The sequence below is a fragment of the Clarias gariepinus genome, chromosome 11 (assembly GCF_024256425.1).
Source record: "Clarias gariepinus isolate MV-2021 ecotype Netherlands chromosome 11, CGAR_prim_01v2, whole genome shotgun sequence".
NCBI lineage: Eukaryota > Metazoa > Chordata > Actinopteri > Siluriformes > Clariidae > Clarias > Clarias gariepinus.
Window position 1 is genome coordinate 27,458,738 of NC_071110.1, and position 26,832 is coordinate 27,485,569.

General features: G+C 38.8%; 2 protein-coding genes across 3 annotated transcripts; both read right to left on the reverse strand.

The window, feature by feature from the left end:
• Nucleotides 1–6,237: 6,237 nt before the first annotated feature.
• On the reverse strand, nt 6,238–16,502 carry trarg1a (trafficking regulator of GLUT4 (SLC2A4) 1a). Its single transcript, XM_053507629.1, has 3 exons — nt 15,621–16,502; nt 9,149–9,275; nt 6,238–7,378 (listed from the first exon to the last, which is right to left on the reverse strand). The coding sequence occupies exons 1-3, from the start codon at nt 16,005–16,007 to the stop codon at nt 7,371–7,373; spliced, it is 522 nt and encodes a 173-aa protein (XP_053363604.1). The 5' UTR covers nt 16,008–16,502; the 3' UTR covers nt 6,238–7,370.
• A 3,274-nt stretch (nt 16,503–19,776) lies between these two features.
• aipl1 (aryl hydrocarbon receptor interacting protein-like 1) lies at nt 19,777–25,413 on the reverse strand. 2 transcript variants are annotated; one of them, XM_053506863.1, is made up of 6 exons: nt 24,627–24,645; nt 23,398–23,577; nt 22,549–22,737; nt 21,974–22,150; nt 21,087–21,228; nt 19,777–20,942 (listed from the first exon to the last, which is right to left on the reverse strand). In XM_053506863.1, exons 1-6 carry the CDS (start codon nt 24,627–24,629, stop codon nt 20,254–20,256), a joined length of 1,380 nt encoding a protein of 459 aa, XP_053362838.1. In that variant the 5' UTR covers nt 24,630–24,645; the 3' UTR covers nt 19,777–20,253. The 2 variants fall into 2 exon arrangements, with proteins under 2 accessions (XP_053362838.1, XP_053362837.1); XM_053506862.1 differs by lacking the exon at nt 24,627–24,645 and adding an exon at nt 24,945–25,413 and having other exon boundaries at nt 19,779–20,942.
• Between the last annotated feature and the right edge of the window lie 1,419 nt (nt 25,414–26,832).

The following is a 26,832-nucleotide window of genomic DNA, read 5'->3' on the forward strand; positions in this document are numbered from 1 at the left end:
TCATTCTTTTTAACATCCGAGAATGTCATTAAAACATTAACTTCACAAATTTCCATTTTGTCTCAATACTTTTGACCCCCACTGTGAAAAGTTCCAGAGTGTAAAGCTCTTAATATTATTGTGAAATATTATTGTACAATTTTGAAGAATTGGTAATATTTTAATGTTATTAAATAATACTATTAAGATGACCTATAAAAGTTTGAGGAACCATTCGTCTAGATTGAGTGCTAGCTCTGGCATCTGCTTTACTTATTATTATAATGATAAACTGTGGCTACTTAGCACTTTTATTTGTTTTATTAAAGTGACATGATTATATATATATTTTCTCCATATGCATATACAGTACAAACTATAACTTCAATTTTCTCTATTTAGGAAATAACCATTCCCCCACCCCAATTTGTATGTCTTGACTGGTATGTACAGATGTTCTCCAGCTGTGTCTCACGAGGTTTTGCATAGTCATCCTGATGCAGTGCCATGCTCTAAATGGTTAACAATCAGAGTCATCAGTCCTGCAACAACGCTCTTCCCGTTCATGGCTTTATCTAAAGGTCACAGCATCATCGTCCTGTTTCTGTTTTTGCTTGATACAGCATCCCAAAATAAAAAGCTCAAATAAAAAAAAAATTCGATTGCTGGACGGCAGCTCTAACAGGACGTCGTATTTCTGTCGTTGTTTTGTTCCCTCTTAGAATTCTCACATGGGAGAGGTAACATGGGTGTGTACCAGCTGCTGGGAAATCCTCTTCACTCCTACGTTATGATGCATAGTTCAGCCTCTGCTGGAGTTGTACTCCATGTGTCATCTTTGGGGCTATCCGGTTGCACAGAGTGAAGAGATGAGTAGATTACGATGAGGTGCATTTAACCAGATTATCAGTTCTGTTGCACGCTATACTGTACTTTACAGTTTTCTCAGCACTCAGATGTTGCCGGAAGATTCCTCAGTTCGGATTATTGAATTCAAAAGCACCAAACAGTGTTAATCTTGGTAAACTTGTGAAAACCTCACAGAGGAATTTGAAGGTCCGGATAGTAGTTTTGGGGTGCAATCAGTGATTAAGTTTTCTGATTCTTTGCAAAGGTTTTCACACATTCCATTTAATCTAAAATCTGGCACTGAGGGTGAAACTCCTGTCTCTGAGACAGAAAAACAAATGCTCATCATCCAAGCAATCAAATCAGAGGGGTATTTTAACTTTGCCAACACTTAAAGCCCAAGTGGCGCAGAATTGTGTGACATTGTGTCCACAACCAAATGAACAAACGTACGATTTTGTTTCGAATCACATACTTATCTACTCTACTTTCTCCTTTATACTTATCTACTCTCCTTTTAAAAACTAGTTAAACTAGACCATTACTGAGTACCAACATTTTACCTATTTAGGTTTGTGCATATTTCTTTTTATTTTTGAATCTCACATTTTCTAGATTAGTAAATGCGTTTTTAAGTGTACGGTCAGCTCAAGCTCAAGCGCACTTGGGTAATGAAGCAGGACAATGATCCAAAACACACCAGCAAGTCCACCTCTGAATGGCTCATTAAAAAAAGCTAATTTAATGCTTTTGGAACTGTCTAGTCAAAGTCTGGACTTAAATCCGATTGTGATCCTTGAACAAGCTGTTCATGCTCGAAAACTATCCACTGTGGCTGAATTAAAATAATTCTGCAAAGAAGACTTGGCCAAAATTCCTCCGCAGCGATGTGAAAGACTGCCAGTTATGATTGCAGTTGTTTCCTTTAGGGTTGCCACAATCAGTTATTAGGTTTAGGGGGCAATTACTTTTTCACATAGGGCCAGGCAGGTTTGGCCTTTTTTTCCCTTAATAAATGCGTTTTGTGTTTACTTGGGTTATGTTTATGTAATATTAAAATCAGTTCAATGATCTAAAAGTGTGACAAACATGCAAAAAAAAAGAGGAGGGAGCAAATACTTCTTTACAGCACTGTATAGCTATTCTGCTTAGATTCAGACAACTGGCGTAAAATTTATGGGATTAATTTGAATGAGTGGCATTGCTCAGTTTAGATTGACATTGACTCAAAACATTCTCCGAAAGTACGCAATATTTTGTTTAGCCCCTAAAATTGAAGATGAAAGTCTACACTTGGGTTTGTAAATTCCAAATGCATTGTGATGGAGTACAAAGGCAAAAATCTGAAAATTCTTTAAATGTCTAAAAACTCATTGAACTGACTGTAAATCAAAGCTATTTGGGTGTAACGATGTGGCGCTTTCAAGTCAAACCAGATGTTTTAATTGTGCAGAATAACAGGACACATTTGGGAAAATAAAAACTCCCTTTTTTTCTATATAAGATCCCCTGCTACACTAATGCACTTATATCAGTTTTTCACTAGTGCTTGGACACCATCGAGGTAGAAAGTTGTCTAAGTACATTGAAAGCCATGATCAGACTGCCTGCTTCACAATTGAAACGCTGACCTCCCCAGATCTCCTTTAATGGCCCAAATGTGGAAATGGGTTGAAGCGAGGTTGGGACTGTATGGTGGTTGTGGCAGTAACTTGGTGCCAAGTTCCTGTAATGTGGTGGTGTAATGTGATTGTACTTTGATGATCAAACCAGGTTTTTTTTTTCCCTGAGAGCTTTCAACTCTCTGAACGTTCACAAGAATCACTGCAGCAGGTCCCGAGCCTCTCCTGGCATTCTTACTTTTAGGACTGTGCGAGGAATCCCACCAAGCACGGGGAGAAAACATGCAAACCCAAAACAAATGCGGGAATCAAACCCGGAGCCTGGAGGTGCAAGGTGACAGTGCTAACCACTACGCCACCCTGCTGCCTTGTAGTAGTTCATCCTTCATAAAGCCAATGAGTGTCCTAATCCTTACACTGAGATTAGTTTATATGCCAATTTACTTTCTGCATGTACTGTATGTTCATATTATATTAAATATGCAATTGTAAGAATGCACTGGATTTAATTTGTGTGTATTTAGAGGTGGAAAGTACAGTATTGTGCTCTGTTGAATCCACATTTCTTACAACTTATGATTTCTTTTAGGCCTTTTTTTATTGCAATGCTATATTGTAAAAACGTGTATATTTTATTTGACCCAGATACCACTTAAATCAGGTATTCTTTGCATTTGTCCTTTTCAGGTATATCTTATTTTTCTGGGTTTCCAGAAAAGGACAACCAATTAACCCTTAACTGTTGAACTGGTGTGAACTTGCTCTGAACTGGTCTAATTAGTTGTGTCTAACAGCATCACTTAAAAAATAGTCCTGGATAGAAATTAAAGAATGGAATTCAATATGTTCTTACTCGTATAGTAGCAAGTCATTCCCAGGAGCTTGCATGGCTGTTACACAGATAATCCAAGTTGAATAATTAACACTGGTTGTGATTTCTAATTAATAAATACAGTATATTAGTTATGACAAAGCATTCTTACCCTGTTCTATGCAAACTTATGACAAAGGGGGGAAAATCAGCTCTCTTTAAGGAAGTGATTGAATGTTTTGCTGGAAAAGTTCACACTTTGAAGTTAATCAAGTTTATCCAAACTAAGAGACAAAAATTTTTTTTTAAATGAATGTGGGTGACGCAGTTTGCTTTTATTCTTCCAAATAAAGTTATGAATATTAATCACCTTTGTAATATTTGTACATGAATTAATCCACTGCATTAGTTTAGTTAAATAATTTCATTTCACTTTTTAAATTCTTCAGTTTAACTTGCTACATTACCTTTAATTTAAGATTTGACACAATAATCATTATTTCACTTAGGAACAGTCAGGTCCATAAATTTTGTAACCAAGATGAGTTTTTTGGCATTTGTCCTCTTTACATCACCACAACAAATTTGAAATGAAGCACTCAAGATATGAATGAAGCCAAGATTTTCAGCTTTAATTCAAGGGATTTGACAAAAATGTGGCATCAACCATTCAGGAATTCCGGCATTTTTTTTAAAGGGGGTCATAAATAATGGAACAACAAGGGGACAACCAGTTGCATGGCCAGGTGTAACCTGTTCCTCCGTTACTCCATGGCTAATCGAGCAGATTAAAGGGTCTGAGTGTTTGATCTCTCAACATGAGGTCCAAAGGGGCGGTACGCAAGTGGAGGTGCATCTTTTCATTAGGTTGGGAAAAAAAACCCTAAATAAAGCCATCAGAGAGATAAAACCCTGTTGGTGGCCTAGACAATAGTTTGAAACATTCTCACAAAAAAAGGTAAGCTCAGCAACAGCAAAAGGCCTGGAAGACTGCGGAGGACAACTTAAGTGGATGAAGAACCATTTTACAACATCTCAAGGAAGTAGGTGTGTTATTGTCAAAGTCTACACTAAAGGGACAGCTTTAAGACAAAAATACAAACGCTTCATAACAAGATGCTCCATAAAGGTCAGATTAGACTTTGCCAGACTCTTTAGATCGATGAAACCTAAATGATGGAAAGAGAAAAGTACAGCAACAGCATGCTACATCATCTGTCAACTTGGTAGACACAGTGTTATGGCATAAGTGTGTATGACCGCCAATGGAATTTCATCATTAGTACTTATTGATGACCTAACTGCTGATCAAAGTTTCAGTATCATTCTGCTCTTTAGCCAAATGCTGCCAAACATACTGTATAGGCTGCTGCTTTATAGTGCATATGGATGATGACTAAAAACATACAGTGAAAGCTACCCAAGAGTAGTCTTATGAGGGTTAAGGTCGTTTCTCAAGAGCCCAACAGTGGCAACCTTGTGGTGTTGGGGTTTGAACCTGGAACCTTACAATCAGCAGTCCAACACCTTAACCACTGAGCTAACCCTGTCCCACATAAACTAATTATGTTAGTTTAAATAATTACGTTAGTTTGTTCCATTATTTATGAGCCACCCCAAAATATGCGTGTATTAAAATGATCTGTATTTCTCAAATGGTTAATGCCACACTTTTGTCAAAGCCCTTGAAAGTCTTGACTTGGCTCGCAACGTAAGTATTGGTGGTGGTGTGCAGAGGCCAAAAAAAAAAACTGCAACAAAAAAACAGACTGTAGTAGGTTTCTGTATAATTTCCATCTTGTGCACAAAATTAGCCTGTAGATACGCTGTTTTACTGATATATGCATTATTTACTCACACAGACAGATTGTGATGAATAGTTTGCACATGTCCGGTTGTGATGCTGTAAGACCTTTGTCAGAGAAAAGCATAATAACATCTGGCTACATATATATAGCCAGATGTTATTATGCTTTTCTTATTATAATATAATAATAATATATTATTTGTATTATTATTATTATTATTATTTAATTTTAATTTAATTTTTTTAATTAAATTAAATTAAATTAAATAAAAAAATAAAAAAATAAAATAAATTTTTCCCCCTTATTCTGAATCCCTCTGCAATAATAACTGCCGACTAAATGAGTAAGCGGACACGGTGTGTAGACCATGCGTGTTAACATTTATTCCACCCATGCAGAAGTACACAATGAAACTCATGAAATGAAAATTCATATCCAAAGTTAACCAAAGGTACCATAAACTTGAAGTTGAAGGGAAATAAATAAATAAATAAATAAATAAATCACAGTATTTGACACCTAGCAGCACTTGTGCATCTCATCAATATTGGCACTGCACTTTTCTGTACAGTAAGTACCTGACATATCAAACACATGTTTCCTGTAAGTGAGCTGTGTTTGTTTTTTGTTTTGTTTTGACTAAATGTTCCACGACTCTGATCAAAGCTTAGCATTTCTACCACTTACACTCACTCTCACACACATACACATAAGTACACACACACTCAGTAAGGACAGAAAAGCAGTGGATGAGGTAAAATGTTATGCAGAATCTATTCCTAGGTGATTCTGGGTAGTAATTCTGATAGTAACAGTCTCTACCTGTACAAAAACAAACAAACAAACAAACAAACAAGGCAATATATCAAAGATACATTTTTTTCTTTTTAGTTCAATGTAAGAAGAATCAAGGATCTGGAGCTAAAAACCTGGAAAGGTTTAGGTAATAAAGTGCTTAGAAATCAGTGAATGGGGCAGTAAAGTACTTAAATCAGGATGAACAGAATGAGAGAGTAGGCTTCATTTATTCCTTCTACGGTGTAAAAACCTGATAGCAAAATCAAATAATAAATTTACGGAGATGCAGGAAATACTGTAACTTGTGTCATATCAAAGAAACAACTTAATTTGTAAGATGGAGATTTTTTTTGTGTGTGCGCGAGAGAGAGAGAGAGAGAGAGAGAGAGAGAGAATATCAAACAGATAGACTGTCTGTCTACAGCATGCCTATATAGTTTGATAAGTATATGGATATATAGCATACGTATACAAGTTTAGGAGTCCAGAAGAGCTAGACTGGCATTCTGCACTAGTGGTTTCAGTGATTCAGTGGGTAGAGTACAGCTCTGAGGGCTTTGGCACAGAGTACGGTGAAGTCGTCCTGCCCTCGTCATGCCTCTAGACGTTCATGTCCATGCTTCAGCAGGTAGCTCAGAGTGGGCGGGGGGTGGGTTTTTGGGGTTTTGGGGGAGGGGGGGATATTGGAGGGCCAGGATTCATCATGCGTTTCAGTGCTCACCGCTTCCAACAGCAAGGCAAAGAGAACCGTGCCAATGACGTGGAATGTGTGCGATCCTAAAGTAACAAAAACTAAACGCTAGTCTTTCTAGCGGGAGGTGATGACGTCCGGCTTCTCTCATGCATGTGGCCGTCTTCCTGGATCAAAAGTCACAAAATAAAAAATGTCCTCAAAAAAAACAAACGAAAAAAACTCCTCCCATTTAGAATCGCTTCTATTTTCCATGTGTCCGTGAGGTCGTGTGTCATCCACCAGCGTCCCCCTGCGAAGACTCTCCAGATTCCCCAGAGTTCAATTCATCTTTTTATGTCATACAAATCTTTACATAAAATAGATGTGAAGAGTTATATTGCAAATATATCTGTGCATCTGGATATTTCAAGAGTAATATACGGTTATGATGCGGCTCGCAGCTCAAAGTCCTCATGTTGCCGAAGAGTTCCATTCTCATCCTCCTTGGCATCGTCTTCGGTCAGTTCTTCGGAAGAACAGTGTTTTGTGTATTCTAAGCACTCACTGTTCAGTTTTTTAAAACCTTTTCCTTCTTTTTTTTTTTTTTATCAATCAAGCACACATTAACCTGAAGCATGCATGTCATTTCTCTATAAATAGATCTTATTTTTGCTACACTCCTTAATTTCTTTTTAGGTTTTGTAGATAGTTTTATTAGAAATATCTTTCTTTTTTTTTTTTACCCCTAATTACACAGTAGAGGGTTTTTTTGTTAGTTTTTTGTTTTTGCTGTGGATGGTTCTTTCTCGTCAGCCTGGTGTTCCTGTTCTTTAGCTCACTGTGGGAGAAAGCAGAATCATTTATCACTCAAGTGTCCATTCCAAGGAAACATTCATTAACCTTCTACATGCTATAATCTCTAAATGCATCTGCATTATGGAATATTATCAAGCAGCGAGTAGTAATGAGATACCTTACAATATATTAAACTGCACATTTAATGCAATTTGGGTGTTTTCGAGAAGGACGCATTATGACATTTTGCTCAGTTTGTTACTCGCATACAGTACACGCAGTTTATTTTTAAGGTTTTATCATCTGCACCTACAACCGAGCTGTAAGTTCTACATCAGAACCCAGTTCTCAAACGAAATGCATATCTGTAAGACAAAAGAAACACTACCTACACTGCTTTTCCAATTACCAAATCATCATCGATCATAGTATCATCATCAAATAAACGCATGAAGTGCATACACTCATGTAGATACAGGTCAATAGCTGCAGTTAATTGCTCATATTAAACATCTGAATAGAAAAAAACAAGTGATGCTTGACTATCATGTGATTGTTGTGATATGTGATTTGATGATAAAAACTCGATGTTGATCATTCATCCTTCAACTTGAAGACATACACTCAAAAGTTTGGGATCACTTGCAATTTCTTTGTTTTTCATTGATTTATTTTCTACATTTTGCAACAATACTGGGGATTTCAAAACTATAAAATAAAACATGGGAATTAGGTAATTATGTAACAACAACAACAACAACAACAACATTCAGTTGTTATTTTAAGACACGAAGGTCAGCCTTACTGGGATAGTTCTTGCAAGAACAGTATTGTTGAGTGCATTTGCAAAACCCATCAAGCACTATCATAAAATCCATCCCAGAAAAGCAAGACCAAAACCTACCTCTGCTGCAGAGGAGAAGTTCATTTAGAGTCGCCAGCCTCAGAAATCACCAATTAACAAACAGCATCTCAGATTAGTTACCATTAATTACCATTATAAAGGCTTTACAGAGCAGATATACATCTCAGTATCAACTGTTTAAAAGGATTATTGCATATTTTAGACGCCTTCAATATATTTTTTTTACACTGTATAAATAAAAATCTGGAACGACCATGGAGTTAGAAAGTGATCCCAAACTTTTGAGTTGTAGTGTATATACAGTATACTGCCTGGCCAAAAAAAAGTCATCCGTTTGATAATATTACAGGACATACTGTAGATACATTTAGAGATTATTGCATTTTGTATATACATTCAATAGACAATTGTGTGTAAAAGTTTCAGGAGATTAACATTTTCTGAAGTACAGTTTTGGTCTGGTGCCAAAATCCATGCCACAGTCTGTTAGTGACATCATTGTTCTTTTTCCCAGTAAGATGTTTTATATGAACATTAACTGAAGCTCTCGACCCTGTATCTACCTGGTTGTATGCGCTGCACTGCTGCCATATGATTAGCTAATACATTTTAACAGGTATGTGGATCTGAGACAGGTCTGTCTGGTCTGAGTGACATCATATAACATCTTTTGAAAATGTTAACAATGATGTGTTGTTATTGTGTTTATAACTATTTTTACTTTTAACCTTTTGCACTTGTAAACTGTAAACTTTAAACTGTAAACTTTTGTTTAAGCACACACAGCTTTGTGAGATATGGTCAACACAACTGATAATCAATCTTTTATGTTTCACTATACATTTTGAATTTCAATTCCTGTCCAAAGTATAGATTATGTATGTTTGGTATACTTCAGATAGCGTCTTCTTCCAGACCGACCAAGTCTATGAGTGTAGCGTGTATTACCTGACACCACAACGTAGACGATAATGGCGACCAGGCCCAGGACGATAGCCACGATGCTGAGCAGGCGTGCGAGGCGACCCAGACGTCTTGCCCCATCGAGATCCCCCTGCTGTAGGCTGTTTCTAGACTGGATGAAAAACACAGAAAGATGTAGAATGCTGAAAAAAAAAATCTCATCTCTTACAAGGAGCACAAAGTGCTTCTTGCTCAAATATGTATGAGTTGCCATTACAGTAGCAGCCTAACAAAGAGCAGCACCTGACTTCACACTGCATCACACTACTTAAAGAAGTAACTTTTGATTAGATTTACTTCTGGGTTGCAAGTATGAAATCATAGAATGTTTAGTCACAGCCAGCTTTTTGGTCTCCAGAATGAAATAATAACTAGATGCCACTGTGAGTGCTGCCGCAGCCGCCTTCATATCTTTGTGGAGACATGCCGAGCTTCCGGGCGGACTATGTATTCTCGTTAACAGGGACCCTATGCCACCACTTCCTATTAGCGCTTCAGTGCACTCTGGGGAAAGCCCCTCTAGACTGCATTAAAGCGATCGATGCAGAGCAACACGGCTGAAAGAGAAAGCCCCTGACAGAGGCATCTCAGCCTGCAGCACACTTTCCATACACACACACACACACACACCATTATCCGTTTATTTCTCTTCACATGCTCAGTGATGAGATATAACCCTAAAAAAATTATGGTGCTCTGTCGCTGTCCGTGGTGCTGAACACGATTTGGAATAATTTGGATGCAAAAATTAATGCTTTAAAATTTAGCTTCAAGAGTTTTTTTTTTTATCCCAGAAAAAAATTAATCTTTTCCATCTTCTAGCGCATACATTAGAAGTCATCAGTATGATTAGACATCAATGAAATTGACATCACAGATATATATGTAATTAAAACCTTCAAAGAAAACAGATAAGATTTTTTTTAATTAACCTTGGCCTATAGGAACTATTTCTTTCAGTAAAATAGATTATAATTTCTGTCTGTCAATCCAATTTGATTGGTGATTTGATAGCTTTCACACTTTATATATTTTTTAACATCAGTTTAATATAATTGGACAATATATTGGATGATGGGTTGAGAGCAGAGAAAACCTGTCATTTGATAACTCCAGGTATAAATCTAAACATCTAGAACAGAAAGCATTATCCTTTGCATTGTAATAAAATATTTTGTTTGATCCATTACTTTAGATTTAGCAATCAGCAAAGTAATTATTAGACGATCCTTATTCATCCTCTATTTGTACTGGTGTGTATACGCGCCGTGGTCACCCATTATACTCCGTCTTAGCATTGCAGGTGTGTTTGCTTAGATCAGGGGTCACTACCGTAGGGGATTGAATTACCACTCTGTCAAACTGTTCCTGAGCAGAGTGAGAACCACAACCACAATCCACCCCCCACCCCCAGCCCCTCCTCTGCCAGGACACAGCTCCTGAGCATGAAAAAAAGCTCTGTTTTCGTTCCTTTGTTTCATGACTTTAAATTTAATCCAACTCCTTCTTTGTGTGCATACAGTGCAACAGTGATGTAGTTCAGTGGACCCACAGTCACAGCGATTATTCATGAATTATTCTACCTTTATACTATACACTCTGTGTGTGTGTGTGTGTGTGTGTGTGTGTGTGTGTGTGTGTGTGTGTGTGTGTGTGTGTGTGTGTGTGCAGTGGTAAAGTGTGCAACCCCCCTTTTCTTTCACATCGAGTTTCGAATGCTGCAGAGTGGCTCTGACATCCTAGCAGAGGTATGTGTGGCTGGAGCAATGAAGCTTTATTGATCCTCTAGTCCAATCAGAGTGAGAAGCCACCTTGGTGCCTTGAATCAATGGGATCCAAGTTCTTAAAAAAGAATTGTGCATAATCAAATTCCATTTTATCCGTCAGGTCCGTCATCGCCTCTGGTTTATAATGACACAGCATGAGGATAGACAGAATACCTGTAATGTTCTGGTGCAAAGCCAAAACCTCTTCTTAATGTCTGAATGAGAGACTAAATGAAAAAGATAATATGATCTGAACAGATACAAATACAGATATTATGAGGTGCGTTTTTTCACAGGACATACAAAGTGCTGCATGATGCATTTATATTTGCATTACATATTACATAAATATGCATTTTTTTAAATAGGGGAAATACAGTACAATGAACTATAAATAAATAAATAAATAAATAAATAAATCATCCAAATCTCTATCTGAGACCAATTATGATCTCTGAAGTAAAAAAAAAAGACAAATATCACAGGCCTTGCTGGAAATTTGGAATTTTTGCCTCTGGATTTTTTTGTTTGTTTTTGCTATAAACATCTTGTTTAGGCCATGCAACTTCAGGATTTAATAGCCCGATATGTTACTATTTCTTTAAGAAGTTTACACAGGATTCAGAGATCACCCAAAATGTGACTTCTAGAAATGCTTGAGCTAAAATAACTCCCTCAAATGGTAATTTTTTTTTTAATCCACTTTTTTCCAAACATGCCGTTTTAGCGTCTATGTAAATGGGCTACTGCTGAGACACACCCTGGTGGAGAAGAACAGAGCTGAGTGGAGCTGAGCAACAAGCCAGGGGAGGGGATGTGCTTATATGAGGTCACTTAAGGAAAAAATGTTAGTAGGTTAGTAGGTATTTTTTTGTTTGTTTGTTTGTTTGTTTGTTTGTTTGTACACACACATACTGGGTACACATCTGAATGTCTAAAAATGACTAAAAACTGGAATGTGAGCAAAAACTGAAAGGTTTTACTGTAAATCTGAACACAGATACAGGTAGTGTCATTATGCTACACCTTTACTGTCTACCCACTGAGATTAGAAGGTGGCCCTTAAAGCTCAGAGCAATTTTTAAAAATAAACATATATAGTACAGAGTGACACTTCCTTGTTTTCAGCACAATCTAGGCAATATGATTCAATTAATTTTATTCCATTTTAATCAACTATACAAACATAACTGATCAAAATTAATCAAAAGGGTGACATAGTCAAAGAAACAGCACAGATACACATGATCAGGTGTTTCATGGTTGTTTTTGGTTGTTTCTATGAACAACAAAAAAGAGTAGTAATATGCTTAAGAGTTCTACATTTTTTGCGTTATCATAACCGTATTCCGGTAGTGTTAAAATTTTCACGTGATAACAGAAATGATTACTTTTGTTCCACCTGACATCCCTGAAAACCCAAACACACAGTATGAAGTCTGAAGCCTCCCATTTAACGAACACGTCTTCCATATAAGCATATATATATATATATATACCTTATACCTTATAGGTTTCTATATTTGTTCCTGCAGAAGTGCCTTTCCTTAATGTTCAATATAAAACCTATTTAGAAAGCGAGGACTATTAATCTTTGTAACGTTGAGTGTAACAATATTGGTTTCTTAAGCTTTGGATATTTAAAATGTGTGAACCATGCAAATCTGTGCAGGAGATGTGCTAATGATTTTATTTTTTTTGCAAAAAAGAGGAACAAGATTACCTCCCTGAGTGTGATTAATGGCTAGCTTTGTTCCAGCAGTATGTCCCTTGTGGATTTGATATTCTTTGGTTCTGCTGCAGTGTGAGCATTTCTGCATGGTATCAGACACACCGGACAACACCATGATCCCCTTCGATTTTGCCCGGTGTCATCTGCTATAGTGAAGAGGGGTACTTTCTTACATAGGCTTAAGCTATTAATAATGACAGGAGCTGCCTTTTAGAGGTCAGAAGCGAAAGTGACAATCAAAGTCACAGTTTACTGAAGCAGCTATGTAAGAGCTACTCGCATTGTTCAATCAACCACTGACTCAGCTCTCTTACTGTACATAAAGCCTCTGCGGTCAGTATGTGAGCAGGTGCAGTAGAAACATAATCTCACCGACACAGAGCAGTTAGAAAGTGATGGTTCACTTAGTAGTGTAAGAACTCAGCGAATCCTTTTTTCGAAATGTGCAAACTGCTCAATATGCATGATCATTTTCCTTGGCTTTTATTTGTTTGCAGCTGCTGAGCTTTTACATGAATAGTTATCTATTGCTGGAAAGGTTTCCATGCTACTGATCTGGTCATGCTAAGAGGAGGAATTGAACATAAGGTAAACGTGAATGCTAAATGAGTGTGCTCTGCTGCAGCTCTAACAGCAATAACTCAATTCCGTCTTGCATGCGGTATATAGCAGCTCTGGCCCTCCCTTTTCATCAAACCTTGCTCATTTCAATAAATGGATTTAGTAATGGGATCCTTTTTGCATCCATGAGCCACAACTTGCGAAGTACATCATACTGGCCCTCACCCTATAACCAGCCGTATTGTATTCTCTGCGTTTCGGTTCATCTCAGTAGTCTTTGCAAATACTCTAGCCTGAAACATCCTGATAATGCACTGTTTGTTCTCTTCCTGTCGCTTTTCTTTTTCTTTCCCTAACACAGTCCACCAAAGCTAAGAGAAAGGGTAAATATCCTCTACCAACATCCAACAGGATGAGAAAGCTGTTTCTTTGCCTTGTCTCAGACTAACAATTGCAATTTCCTCGTCTCTCCTACTATTGAGTTAAAAAGCCATCTCTTGTTTCTTCTCACACTCACCACCCAGTTGAAGTAGAAATGAAAGCCAAACTCATTTAAATTCTAAACAGAAAAAGCTCAAACTGTTTTTTGATGACTATAGTCGGTGGATAAATTACACCAACCTTTACAAACAATGTAAGTAATCATTGTGCGGCATCCTGACAGTTCGTCCCTCCAGTGATGTTTTTCCCTTCCCTTTCAGAATCTAGATCCCAATTTAAAGCTAAAAATACCACGTTTCTTAAAGAACCATTTTAAGAGTATAAGATATTTTCCTAAAAAGCATCTTCTTGTACCCTGTTGTCATGGTCTCCATGAAAATGGTCTCCATTTTCCTCATTATGTCAGTGAAAAGTGGAGCAGATCTCACTTTACTAATTTGCCACAGTTGCAGTCACTGCATGCACATGATACTGCTGAAACAGCAATTCAAAACAATCTATCTTTACATATCTCTGGAGAGACAGCTTATCGTATTCCCTCCACAAGGAAAACTAGGAAATTATTCTCTTAAATCCTACACAGATATTTTGTAGACCAGTCTACATTCTCAATTATTATTATTATTATTATTATTATTATTATTATTGTTATTTTACATGTACTGGTCTTGTTACTGTCAACATTTTTAGAAACACAAATCAGTGTTTCAACTCTACATGAGTGACTGGTTATGTTAAGCTGGGTGTCCCAAAGTGAAAGGATTAAGATACAGAACATTTTATGTATCCAATATCCAGTATGTATGAATGAGGGGGGTGTCCCAGATGTGACCAATATTTCCCTGCTGAATTACTAATATCTGCTGTGAGAGTAAATTCAACATGACATGCCTTATTTAATCATTGCTCTCTTGGAGAACAGGTAGTAAAATGCACCATTGCTCTGAAGTGGGGCCATAAAGGGTACGTGGTTTGCACCTTTAGTAGGCTATGTCTCTTTTATGTAGAAAGCTAGCGTAATTTAGGTTTAAGGCTCAATTCTAAAATGTAAGGTACAAGATAGGAGGAGCATCCTACAGAGAAGACACAACATATACAGTAGTTTTTTTTTTTTTTGGGTCACATTGAAGATTGGAGTGTAATTTGATAGAGGAAATGTGATTATATTAGTGCCATTTACTGTATGTGCCTTAATTTTTAATAAAGAGATTAATTTCCAGGTAATATATGTAATGTATGTATGTGTGTATTTATCTATTCACCTGGAAACAAATATTTTTATTAAAAAAAAAATAAGTCACATAAATGGCCCTAATCAAATCACCAACAAATCTTCAAAGGGATAGTTACTTAAAAAAAAAAAAAAAAAAAAAAAATATATATATATATATATAGCTATATATATATATATATATATATATATATATATATATATATATATATATATATTTCAGGAAAATAGTATGATGTATATTTCATTCATATAATATTAATATAATTATTATTATTAATATAATAATATATTAAATATATATGATATAATAATATATTATTATCATATATATATATATATATATATATATATATATATATATATATATATATATAAGTACATATAGACACACACACACAGAGTCAGCCAAAAATGTATACATATACATATGTATACAAGAAAAACTTTTCTTATTAATTGCTATTTGTCATATATTTGTATATATATTAATAATATAATATACATAATACTATTTTTCTTTTCCTGAAATGTGTATATTTTTTTTGTGCTGAGTCTGTATACAGTATATATATATTCGTCACATTAAAGTTTTGCTGTACACTTTCTTGGCTATTATTTAAATTCGCACTCCTTATTATAGCCTATTAAATATAAGATAATAATTAAAAAAAATAATAATAATAATTAAAAAAAAGTGTTGCACCTTTGCCATCATTCCCTTACCATGACGGAATAGACGAGCGCTACGATGCTGACGGGCCAGACGGGGCAGAAGCAGGACAGGATGACCAGCAGCAGGTAGTCTTTGGGCTTGGGCTGCTCCTGCACCGCGTTGCCTGTGGATGAGGTGCGGCTCAGACTTGGTCTGGAGGAGGACAGGGGTGCCGAGGCGAGCTGCACCACTGAGCCGGATCTCTGTGGCCCCCCGTGGCCGTTCTGCTCCCCCTCGGGTCCTTTCTCTACGTCCAGAGTGAGGATGCCGGAGGTGGACATGGGGAGCCCGTTTCCCGCCCCGCCGTCACACAGGAGCTTCTCGGTCTCCTGCTGCTGCGCCCTGCTGCTCTCCGCCAGACCCGACTTCTCAAACTCAGTGTCGGTGTTTATCGCCATGCTTCACCTCCTAAAGTCACTTTTAGTCTATTCTTCTTCTTCTTCTTCTTCTTATTATTATTATTATTTAAAGAAAGACTGGATGCACTATAGCGCTTAAAGTTCCATCGTGTCCGCCTCCTCCCTGCGCACTGCTCTGGTTCCCAATGAGACGCGGTAAAAAACAGATCCTAATAAACAGCACTTTAATAAGCAGCATCCACTAGACGCTCAAAGCAAGCAAGGATCAGTCACATCCATAAGCTGTCAGTGTGCTTTTATTCACATCTGTTCACTTCCTCTCCGCCGGACACTTCAGTCGATCAGCTCCTCTTCCGTTCCGTTCAGTCCGCACTCAGACCAAAGCGCTCCAGGACACACGGGACAGAAAGGCTCATCCAGCAAAGCGCACCATCATCACCTTTTTTTTTTTTTTTTTTTTGCGCAGGTGTTGGAGAGTAAAAGGAAAAAAAATTAGCACTTTTGTACGCACGCAAGTGTGTATATGTGTGTGTGTGTGTGATAGAGAGAGAGTAGATCTTTGCTGTGTGTATTAAAGCTGCTGATGAGGACTGCTCCACTGCACACTACTCACTACAGGACTGTGCACTCTCCCTGCCCCCCCCCCTCCCCCTTCCTCCCCGGACTCTCCCCATGGACCGAGGCGCAGAGGCACTCCCTAGCGCTCCCACCACCATCATGTCAGTTCAACGCAAATAACTATTGCACCATCTCAGATCTTTATTATTATTATTATTATTATTATTGTTGTTGTTGTTGTTGTTTTACCGAATAACAATTGCAGGCAGCTTTGCCTACAAATCAATAACCGTGAGTCTACAAATCCAGCCAGTATGGTTACAACATTGCCTGGTGTTCCTATAGGACTAGGGGAATGTTTGATCATTACTGCTGTGTGCGCATTTTCTATGATTCTGCTCTCCAGTACGTTGACTGTATATAAACCATGCTCTTTTATAGAGCCAATTTCAAATCTGTACAGAGAGAGTTAAATGCAATACAGGGAAATCTCCTTCATGATCAGATCATTTATGTTTCTAATGTTTACTGTTGAGAGAAAGAGATTTAAGGTAATAATACAGTTAGATTAGATCCTATTAGATTAGATTTGATTTGATACAAGCGGCATGGTGGTGTAGTGGTTAGCACTGTCACCTTGCACCTCCAGGGTCCGGGTTCGATTCCCGGCTCTGTGTGCATGGAGTTCGCATGTTCTCCCTGTGCTTGGTTGGTTTCCTCTGGGTACTCTGGTTTCCTCCCACAGTCCAAAGACATGGAGATTAGGCTAATTGGCGTATGAGATTAGGCTAAATGGGTGTCCCAAAGCACCCATAGAATGTGAATGTGTGTGTGTGCCCTGCGATGGATTGGCACACTGTCCAGGGTGTACCCTGCCTCGTGCCCTAAGCCTCCTGGGATAGGTCCCTGCAACTCTGAATACAGGATAAAGCGGTATAGGTATAAGATGAGTGAGTGAGTGAGATTAGATTCATCTTTATTGTCATTGTGCAGAGTACACGTATAGAAATGTATAGAATGTATAGAAATGCATACAGTAAGTGGCCTATTTACAATTAATAAATTCAATGTGTTATTACAAACAGAAGATGCATTTGGTAATCATATAGTATAATAATCACGTTAGTAATACAGTTAAAGCCCATTTCAGTGTTTAAAATAAAAATATATTTAATAAATACTGTGTGTAACTTTATACGTTAATGAAGGGAAGATTCAAAGGAAGAAAATGTGACACTTCATCTCACCTCCATAGTAACCCAGGATTGAACCATCGACCCAGGTCCTATGAGTGTATAAGTATTTTATATATAACTTATATATAATATGTTCAGAACCTTGTAGTATATATGAACAGGGGTTGGACAATGAAACTGAAACGCCTGATTTAAGACCACAATGATACATTAGTATGGTGTAGGGCCTCCTACAGCATCAATTCTTGGTAATGACAGATACAAGTCCTGCACAGTGGCCAGAGGGATTTTGAGCCATTCTTCTTGCAGAATAATGGCCAGGTCACTATGTGATGCTGGTGGAGGAAAATGTTTCCTGACTCGCTCCTCCAAAACACCCCAAAGAGGCTCAATAATATTTAGATCTGGTGACTGTGCAGGCCATGTTTAACTTCACTTCCATGTTATTCAAACCACTCCGTCACCACTCTTGCTGTGTGTATTGGTGCATTATTATCTTGATACAGGGCACCGCCTTCAGGACACAATGTTTGAACCATCGGTTGCACATAATCCTGCAGAATGGTTCGTAATCCTTGGCAGTGACGCGCCCATCTCGCACAAGTATTGGGTTTAGGGAATGCCATGATATTACAGCCCAAAGCATCACTGATCCACCACCATGCTTCTCTCTCGGCATGCAACAGTCTGGGTGAGACACTTCTTTGGGGCTTCTACACACTGTAACTCTCCCAGATGTGGGAACGACAGTGAAGGTGGACTCATCAGAGAACAATACATGTTTCACATTGTCCACAGCCCAAGATTTCCGCTGCCGGCACTATTGAAACCGATGTTTTGGTGGAAAAAGGAGAGTTGAGGTGCACATTTAATTCTGCAACTGATGTTTTATGTTTTTTGGAAACAATCCAGGTTCGCCCCCGGACATCCCTTACAGACAGCTTCCTCTTGCGTCCACACTTACTCCTAATGGATGTGGTTCATCCTTCTTGGTGGTATACTGACGTTACCCTGGATACCGTGGCTCTTAATACATCACAAAGACTTGCTGTCGTGGTCACAGATGCGCTAGCGGGACGCGACCAATAATTTGTCCTCTTTTGAACTCTGATATGTCACACATACTGTTATGTGCATTGCAATATTTTAAGTAAACTGTGCTATTACTCTGCTAATTTAACCTTCACACTCTGCTCTTACTGGTGGAATGTGCAACCAATGAAGATTGGCCACCAGGCTGCTCCAATTTAACCTTAAAATTTCCGACACTAAATTGGCCAGTGTTTCAGTTTCATTGTCCAACCCAGTATACTATATATATTTCTATATATATACTGAGTATATCCCTACTTAATATTTATAATGGTATGGCTGATCGGTGTATACAGTATATACAGCTCTTGTGCTTATCTGTCCACTTAACTGCCCTCCAACATCAACCATCAAGCAGGAAAAGTTAACAAACAAAAAAAAACATTTTCTTTTTTGAAAGGGTTAATTTTATACCACCGCATTGCTGCAATAAGAACTCAGAGCAAAGTGTCTGATTGCAAAGATATAAACAGCAACATCTTTGAAGATCTAAATATAGTCCTAGGGAAATTAGGGGAATTTCCTGAAAGCTAACTGACAGTCAGCAGTCAGGAGGTTCTCAATCTGATACCCGCTTGAGGCGGAAAATAAAGGATCCTGCTCATGACTTCATTGTTACAGTATATCAGACATTTCACTGATACTGCAGATTCCCCAGTCTTAGAGTAGCTGTTAAGACAAGAATACATACAGTAGATGAACTGGTTGCTTAAACCTCTTTGTAGATACAGCACAGCTCACTACGGGTCTGCACAGACACTTAAACGCTACACATTGTCTCTACTACTGACGAAGTAAAAGACTCAAAGGAATATAACTATCTATTAATGCACACTGTAATAATACATTTACAATGGCAATTTATCCACTGTCTACCGTCTAGACGGTACTGTCCTTTGTGTAGTCGATTGTATAGTGTTAAAGTGTTGTGTAATCTATTGTCTAACTCTCTGCACCGTTGTCTGCTTCAGTTTCATGTTATACGGAGCACCAATTCCTGGAGACATGTTATTTCGTGCCTCATTTACCATAAATAGAATGACAATAAAGTTGACTTTGACTTTAATAATAATATATTTTTTATTTATTTAGTGAAATAACAGTTAAAAGCAAGATAGTCAGCAACATAAAAAAAGCAACTGAAAGGTTATGGTAGGCAATGATCACTCGTTCAAGATAACAAGTCTTCTAAATTTCTATCACCATAGTATTTGAAGCACAGCTCTATAGACACTGTGTGGTTTATTTTTTTTTACCCAAAATTACACTAATTATTAATTTTTTTTATCTACATACAGTATTATGCAATAATATTTGATTAGATATTAGATACCATCTAACACGCCCTTGATCGTAAGCAACATGAACATTTTATGCACTAATAGATACATTCCAATAATAGGTATCTAATGGGAAAAAAACCCTATCAGACGTTTTCATTAAGTGTCTTCAGAGTTCACTTTTTCAAAAGCAGCTTGCTCTTCCTGCTTTGGTGTTTCATTCTCTAAAATTTCTGTCTCAAAACTTGCTAGGTTACCTAAAGTTTCCTGCCCTGGTGATTCCAACACTAGAGTGGTCTTCTCTGCAGTTTCTTCCTCTATATTTCGATGCACTAAAGCATTGTGTGTTATTGTATTTTTCTCTGGATTGTCTTTCTCTGAAATGTTCTGCGCTGATGTTTCTAGCTCCAAAGTCTCCTCCTCTGGAGTTTGTTGCTCCAATGTTTTCTCCTCTGCATTGCTTGCCTCTAGAGCGTCCTCTTCAGAAGGATCCTGGTTCAGAGTTTTATACCCTGGATTGGATCTCTCTTGAGTTTCCTTTAATGTCATTTCTTGGGCTAGCTTGGAAGTTTCTTGCTCAGTAGTGGATTGTTGTGCATTCCCCTGTTCCTTTGCTTGTTCTTTAATTGTTCCCCCTGTTCCTGTGGCTGTGAACATGCCCTTATATTTTTGTCTGTCCTCCTCTCTCTTCTCCTCCATGCGCATATTGAGAACAGCAAGCTCCTTCTTCACTGACTTCTTCATACCTGGGTCTAGATCCAGCACCCTCTGAAAGTCAGCCTCGGCCTCTGCCTGGTTCCATACCTCCATGTGTGCTTTTCCTCTTAGGTAGAAAGCTTTCATCACCCCTGTGCAACACAAACCAGTGTACTAAAGTATATAAAGTATAATAGATGATACATGATGACACAGCAACTCCATTGTCTACACTGACCTGGAATACGATTAAACCAAACGTATAAAATCTATATTCTACAGTATTCTATTCTCACCAGGATGCTGATTGATGATGTCACTAGTGTGCTCAATGACTTCATAAAACTCCTGCATGCGCAGCAAACACTGGCAGTAGTTGAGTGTGAGAGTGTTTGCCATCTTCTCAAGCTTTAGCCATGGGGCCTCCCAAGCCTTCTCCTAAATAAAAGACACACAAACAATGTGGTAATCTTTATTTAATGCCTGGGAAACATTTCCCATTTGGCCCTCCATGATGGTGTTGAAGGATGAATACCATCATCATATTTCATTGTCACGAAATGAACTGGTGTAAAGACCTATATGTTACTTAGGTATTTGGGTTAACTCCCCTGGAACATGGGTATATACTGTATACTACATGGACAAAAGTATTTGGCCAAACCTACAATGACATTGTATACAAATACATTACTTCAATATATACTTCAATTCCACTCTTCTTGGAAGCCTGTTCACGAGAGTTTGGTGTGTTTCTGTGGGAATTTGTGCCCATTCATTCTGTAGAGCATTTATAAGGTCAGGCACTGATGTTGGTCGAGAAGGCCTGGCTCGCAATCTCCATTCCAGTTCATCCCAAAGGTGGTTGATGGGGTTGAGCTCGATCAGGGCTCTGTGTTCTGGCCGGTCAAGTTCTTCCACACCGAACTCATCGAACCATGTCTTATAGTCCTTGCTTTGTGCACTGGGGCATAACATAGGCGTAACATTGTCCAAGATGTCTTGGTATGCTGAAGCATTAAGATTGCCCTTTACTGGGGATAAGGGGCCTGATTGAAACACCAGAATTCAAAAATTAACAGGTTTGGCCAAATACCTCTAGTGTATATATAACTTACTTTACATACACTTTTATCCACCAGCAAGGCATCAACCCTCCATCTACAGGTCTTAGGTCTCTCACCTTTGACTGAACATTCTTGATGCAAAGAATTGCCTCCTTGTATTTGTTCGTTGCCTCCTCAAAGCGACCTTGTTTGTAGAGTTTGTTCCCTTGGCCATGGAGCACAGGAACAGCCTTCAGTCTCTCGTCATCATTCATGGCCCACGACTCCCTGTGATACTCACTCGGCTGCTGAACCTGAAAAACATTATCCACAAAAATAAAAAAATTAAAAACCCACAAAATCATTAATATAGTGTAGTAATAATAATATGGTGTTTATAGTGTTATAGAGAGATCCAAAAAAACATTCAGTATTGAGAGCCTTAAACTGAAAATAAATCCAGAGCTCAACCTAGTGGCCATTCCTGAGAAATATTTTTCGTGCATGTTCACCACTCGAGTTCCTCTTGCATCTCACAGATTCATAACAAATTGCAAAAGAGAATCCTGTTGCACAACCCACTTAAAAATAAGATACTCTGACGAAAACAATACGTACTTGCTTAATGTTTAGTGTCTGTTTGTATGTGAAAGTGTTTGTTTATGGATATATGTGCGTCAATAAGTAAGTAAGTAAGAGGGATGAGAACGACCTTTAGAAGTTCTAACACAAAGATGAGAGGCTGGGGTTCTTTCTGGAGCTCATCCAAATCATCGTAACCCAGGGTGTGAAACGCAAACATGTTAGCCATGCCACAGGTGTGGATGTGCCAGTCCACTGGATCCTTTCCCACCGCGATGCGCCGGAGACTTTTTGCCACCATGGGGTAGAGACCAGTGTGCTGTTGAGCAACAGGCAAATCAGAGAACATTAAAGAAAGCAGAATGAGGTGTTTGCATACTAGGTTTTCTAAAACTGCAAGTAAACAAAGATACCGTTAAATAAATCCATTTTTATAAAAGCTATATGGCAGTTTTGCCTTAAATGTCACTGCTGTGGGAAGAGGTAATCCTGCCGGGTTGGAGAGCTCAGTTTTGACAGCAGTGCATAATAACTACATCAGGTAGGTACATTCCGCTTAATCCTCTTTTAGGCATTTGAGCTGTAGACACTAGGCTTCTGTAGCTCTTACGCTGCTAATCAACAGAGCTTATGAAGCTATCTCCATCCCACCCATACGGTACTAACAGCGTCTTCATTTAATTGCGTTAATATACAGGGCTTGTACACAAGTGTAGCTTTTTCTGGCAATCAGCGTGACATTATATAATATATTATCACTGGGTATTAAACATTCTGTCAGCTGTTGATTTGTTAAGTTCTCAGAGCTGGTTATTTCCAATTAACTTTTTAAAAACAGATTGTTTTGCACTTTTACTGTCACCATATTTGACATCTTGCATGGTGATATTTACATAGTGGTGTTCATGTGGGCAAGTCTCACATCAGTCCAGTCGTTTGAGTAAATAACCAAAGTTAACCAAAGAAAGATGCTACTCACAATTATGTCGCACCAGAACTCGGCAACTTCACCTATGCGCATGGACCTGAGCAGAATCTCCCATACATCCAGCTTGAACATGTTTCCAAACACCACCTCCATGGGCACCCCAACCTTCTTACTGTCATCCAACACTGTGCGATCGTCATTGCACAGCATGGTACGGAAATGGAAAGTCACCTGTGGATGAAGAAGATGAAAGGTATACAATGATCAGCCATAGCATCGACACCAAACCGAACAACACTGATCACCACTAGTCACAAGCAAACCAGTGACGGAATCACGGGCATCCAAGACTTATGCATGTCTGAGGGGACCAAAAGCCAGTCTGACTGAAAAACGTAAATGCTTGCAACGATACAAAGGCACCAGAACACCTGGTGCACCACATCCCACAGCACAAGGAGCCCAGGAGTCGAAGGTGACCCTGCATTCAAACAGCCCAGATCCCAATCTGATCAAGCGCCCTGACAAACAAGTCTCATTGAGGCCTCACCTCGTATCCAACACCACCCAAAAGATCCGTGGATAACACCCTGATGCCAGACACCACAGGACGTCCCCAGAGATTGTACCAAAGTCACGTCCTAAGCGGACAGCGCCAAAGCGAAAGCCAAAACCTAGGTGGCTTTAATGTTAATGTTATTGTCAATTGGTGTAAGTCAGTAAAAAATGCTGGCTTATGTAATCAAGCCTCTGCAGGAGGTTTAAAAAGTGCTGAAGTGGTTAGTGATTCCACAGCTCTAAACTATAGTACATAATCAAACACTCAAAGGTCTTGATTATCATTCGTCGAGTTGAGGCAGGTCTTTTCAATCAGGAAAATTGGAGAACTCTGCAATTATGTGCTTCCAGGAGTATAGCTTCTCACAACCCTTACTATAGTTTATTCCACTGCAAAAAAAAAAAAAAAGCATTACTATTAAATTAAGTTATTATCATAATTAACTGACCTGGTGGCTTTAACTTTATTCTGGTCAAAGTATAATATCCAGGGTATAGGATCATACTGTAGGATAATATCCACACTCGGCTTAAGGGGAAAATACACTCTGTTTGAGACACCAGTCCTTTGCAGGCTTTACAGACTGGGTAAATTTAGCATAGCCGATACAGTTACCAGCATGCTTCTGGGATGTGGGAGGAAACCACAAACCCGGGAGGAACCCACACAGACAGTAACCTGAGCTGAGGATTATATTGAATCATATCGCTATTACACACACCATTTTAGACCTGGTCTTTCTGTGCAGGGGAAGCTCAGTGGATAAGGATTTAGACTAGTAATTGTTGGAAGGTCCCAGGTTCAAACCCCACCAAGTTGCCACTGTTGGGCCCTTGAGCAAGACCCTTAACCCTTGATGAAGAAGAGAAGTGATCAGTCATGTTTCAAGAAAAGCTATTTGATGCTTACTGTATATTATCCACATTACCACCTGGTAAATACTGTACTGTATGTGTAACTAATCTGAAATGAAAGCAGTAGGATCTAGAGTCAGATATATTACAGAGCTATCTGATGTATATAGACATATAATTCCTACCTTGGATCCTGTGATGAATTTGGGAATCTCACTGGTTCCTCCGTGCAAGATAGTTTTTCTGACTCCCTCCATACCAAGCAGTAAACTATCCACCATATTGTGTATATAGTACAGTACAGTACAGTATGTAGAGACAATTCTGTGCGGATACGTATAGCTGAGTATTAAAGTCTGCCTGTGGATTAAAGTCCAGGGATAACAGGATTAGGCCTGACAGCTCCACCTGCTTCTACAGAAGGGCTTTTCTCAGCACTTTACACTCATCATGTCTCACCGGAAAAGTCTAGAGTACTGTATGCCTGGAGACAGACGAGTGTTTGTCCCTTTGTGTCAGCCTCCAAGGTGGTCCATGCTAACAGGAGAGCCCAGAGGCGCATGAACTCAGTGCCCCCAGTGTACACATGTGGCTGACAGCTGGAGAGACTTCTCCCGCTGAAAAGCGGTCCAAACAAGTCGTCTACTTTTACATCTTTTTAAAGATTGTAGAGATGAGCTTCTCTGATTAGCTCAGCAGGGCTAGCCGCATTTTGTGCCTGCGTCATGTTACTGAGCAACAACTTTACTTTGATGTGGACTATTAGGATAGTCAGGTTTAAACATTAAGCCACAGCTGTATGGGGAGGTTCCAGAGAAAAGGGAACTTCCTTTAAAAGGAAGCATGCATTGCTTACAAAGACAAAGTGTGCTTACATTCCTCTAATCATGTGGCCATTGCTATTGCACAACAGTTCGAAATGAGAACTCGGACCTAGGCCAATCAGAGCTGGCGTGCAACACGGTTTAACTACCCTCTAGTGGCAGCAATGTGGAAACTTCCCAGCGCACTGTGTTCTGCAAACGTGAACTCTTTCATGTGCACTAAACTGTGTGAACATCTGGGATTTTCCGACTATCTGGTGTCGCCCATTAGAGGTCGAGTTTCCTTTTGAGTCTGGTTCCTCTCAAGGTTTATTCCTCATGCCTTTTAGAGACTTTTTTTTTCTTTGAGTCGTGCACTTTAAAAAAATGTAGAGTCTAAATTTAGACCCAGAGTCTGTAAAGCTGCTTTGTGACAGTGTTTATCGACATAAGTTCAATATGATTTCAAAGAAGAAAAAAAAATCTAATGAAAATGCACACATAGATATGGACGTCCGTATGCACTTTCTCATAAGACCTGGACATTTTCATTTAGATAAGACTTTTAGTAGAGGTGGACATTAAACAATATACACAGTTCTACAGCTTAATTGACAATAGCATACTAGTTTCTATTTATATCTATTTATGTCTATTACGGCTATCCGTTCTCACCCAAATGAGGGTGGGTTTCGCGTTGAGTCTGGTTCCTCAAGGACAAAGACAATTGTTAAAAGCACTATAAGAATAAAATTTTATTGCATTGAATTAAAAAAGGCAGTGTACTGGTTAGCACTGTCACCTTATACCTCCAGGGTCCGGGTTCGATTCCCGTCTCTGTGTGCATGGAGTTTGCATGTTCTCCTTGTGCTTGGTGGGGGTTACCTCCAACAGTCCAAAGACCTGCACTCACTCACACACTCCTCATCTCTATCGCTTTATCCTGTAATCAGGCTCACAGAGGGCCTGGAGCCTATGCCAGGAGACTTAGGGCACCAGGTGGGGTACACCCTGGACAGGGTGCCAATCCATTGCAGGCACACACACACATATACTCACTCACAAGCAATTTGGAATGCCAATTAGCCTAATCTGCAGGTCATGGACTGTGGGAGGAAACCCACCAAACACGGGGAAACTCCATGCACACAGAGGAGCCTGGCCAGGAATCGAACCCGGACTCTGTAAGGTTAACCACTACACCCTAAAGACGTGCAGATTAGGCTAATTGTTGTTCCCAAATTGCCCGTCATGTGTGCATGTGTGTGTG

Bases quoted from the DNA above. Each gene is read 5' to 3' on its own strand.
- trarg1a (XM_053507629.1), bottom strand. From the start codon at position 16,007: ATGGCGATAAACACCGACACTGAGTTTGAGAAGTCGGGTCTGGCGGAG. The intron at 9,276-15,620 runs GTAAGGGAATGA...TTTTTCATCCAG, and splicing joins CGCTCGTCTATTCCGTCATG to TCTAGAAACAGCCTACAGCA.
- aipl1 (XM_053506862.1), bottom strand. From the start codon at position 25,040: ATGGTGGATAGTTTACTGCTTGGTATGGAGGGAGTCAGAAAAACTATC. The intron at 21,229-21,973 runs GTGAGAGACCTA...TCTTTTATTTAG, and splicing joins TCAAGAATGTTCAGTCAAAG to GAGAAGGCTTGGGAGGCCCC. The intron at 20,943-21,086 runs GTGAGAATAGAA...TGTGTTGCACAG, and splicing joins CATCATCAATCAGCATCCTG to GGGTGATGAAAGCTTTCTAC.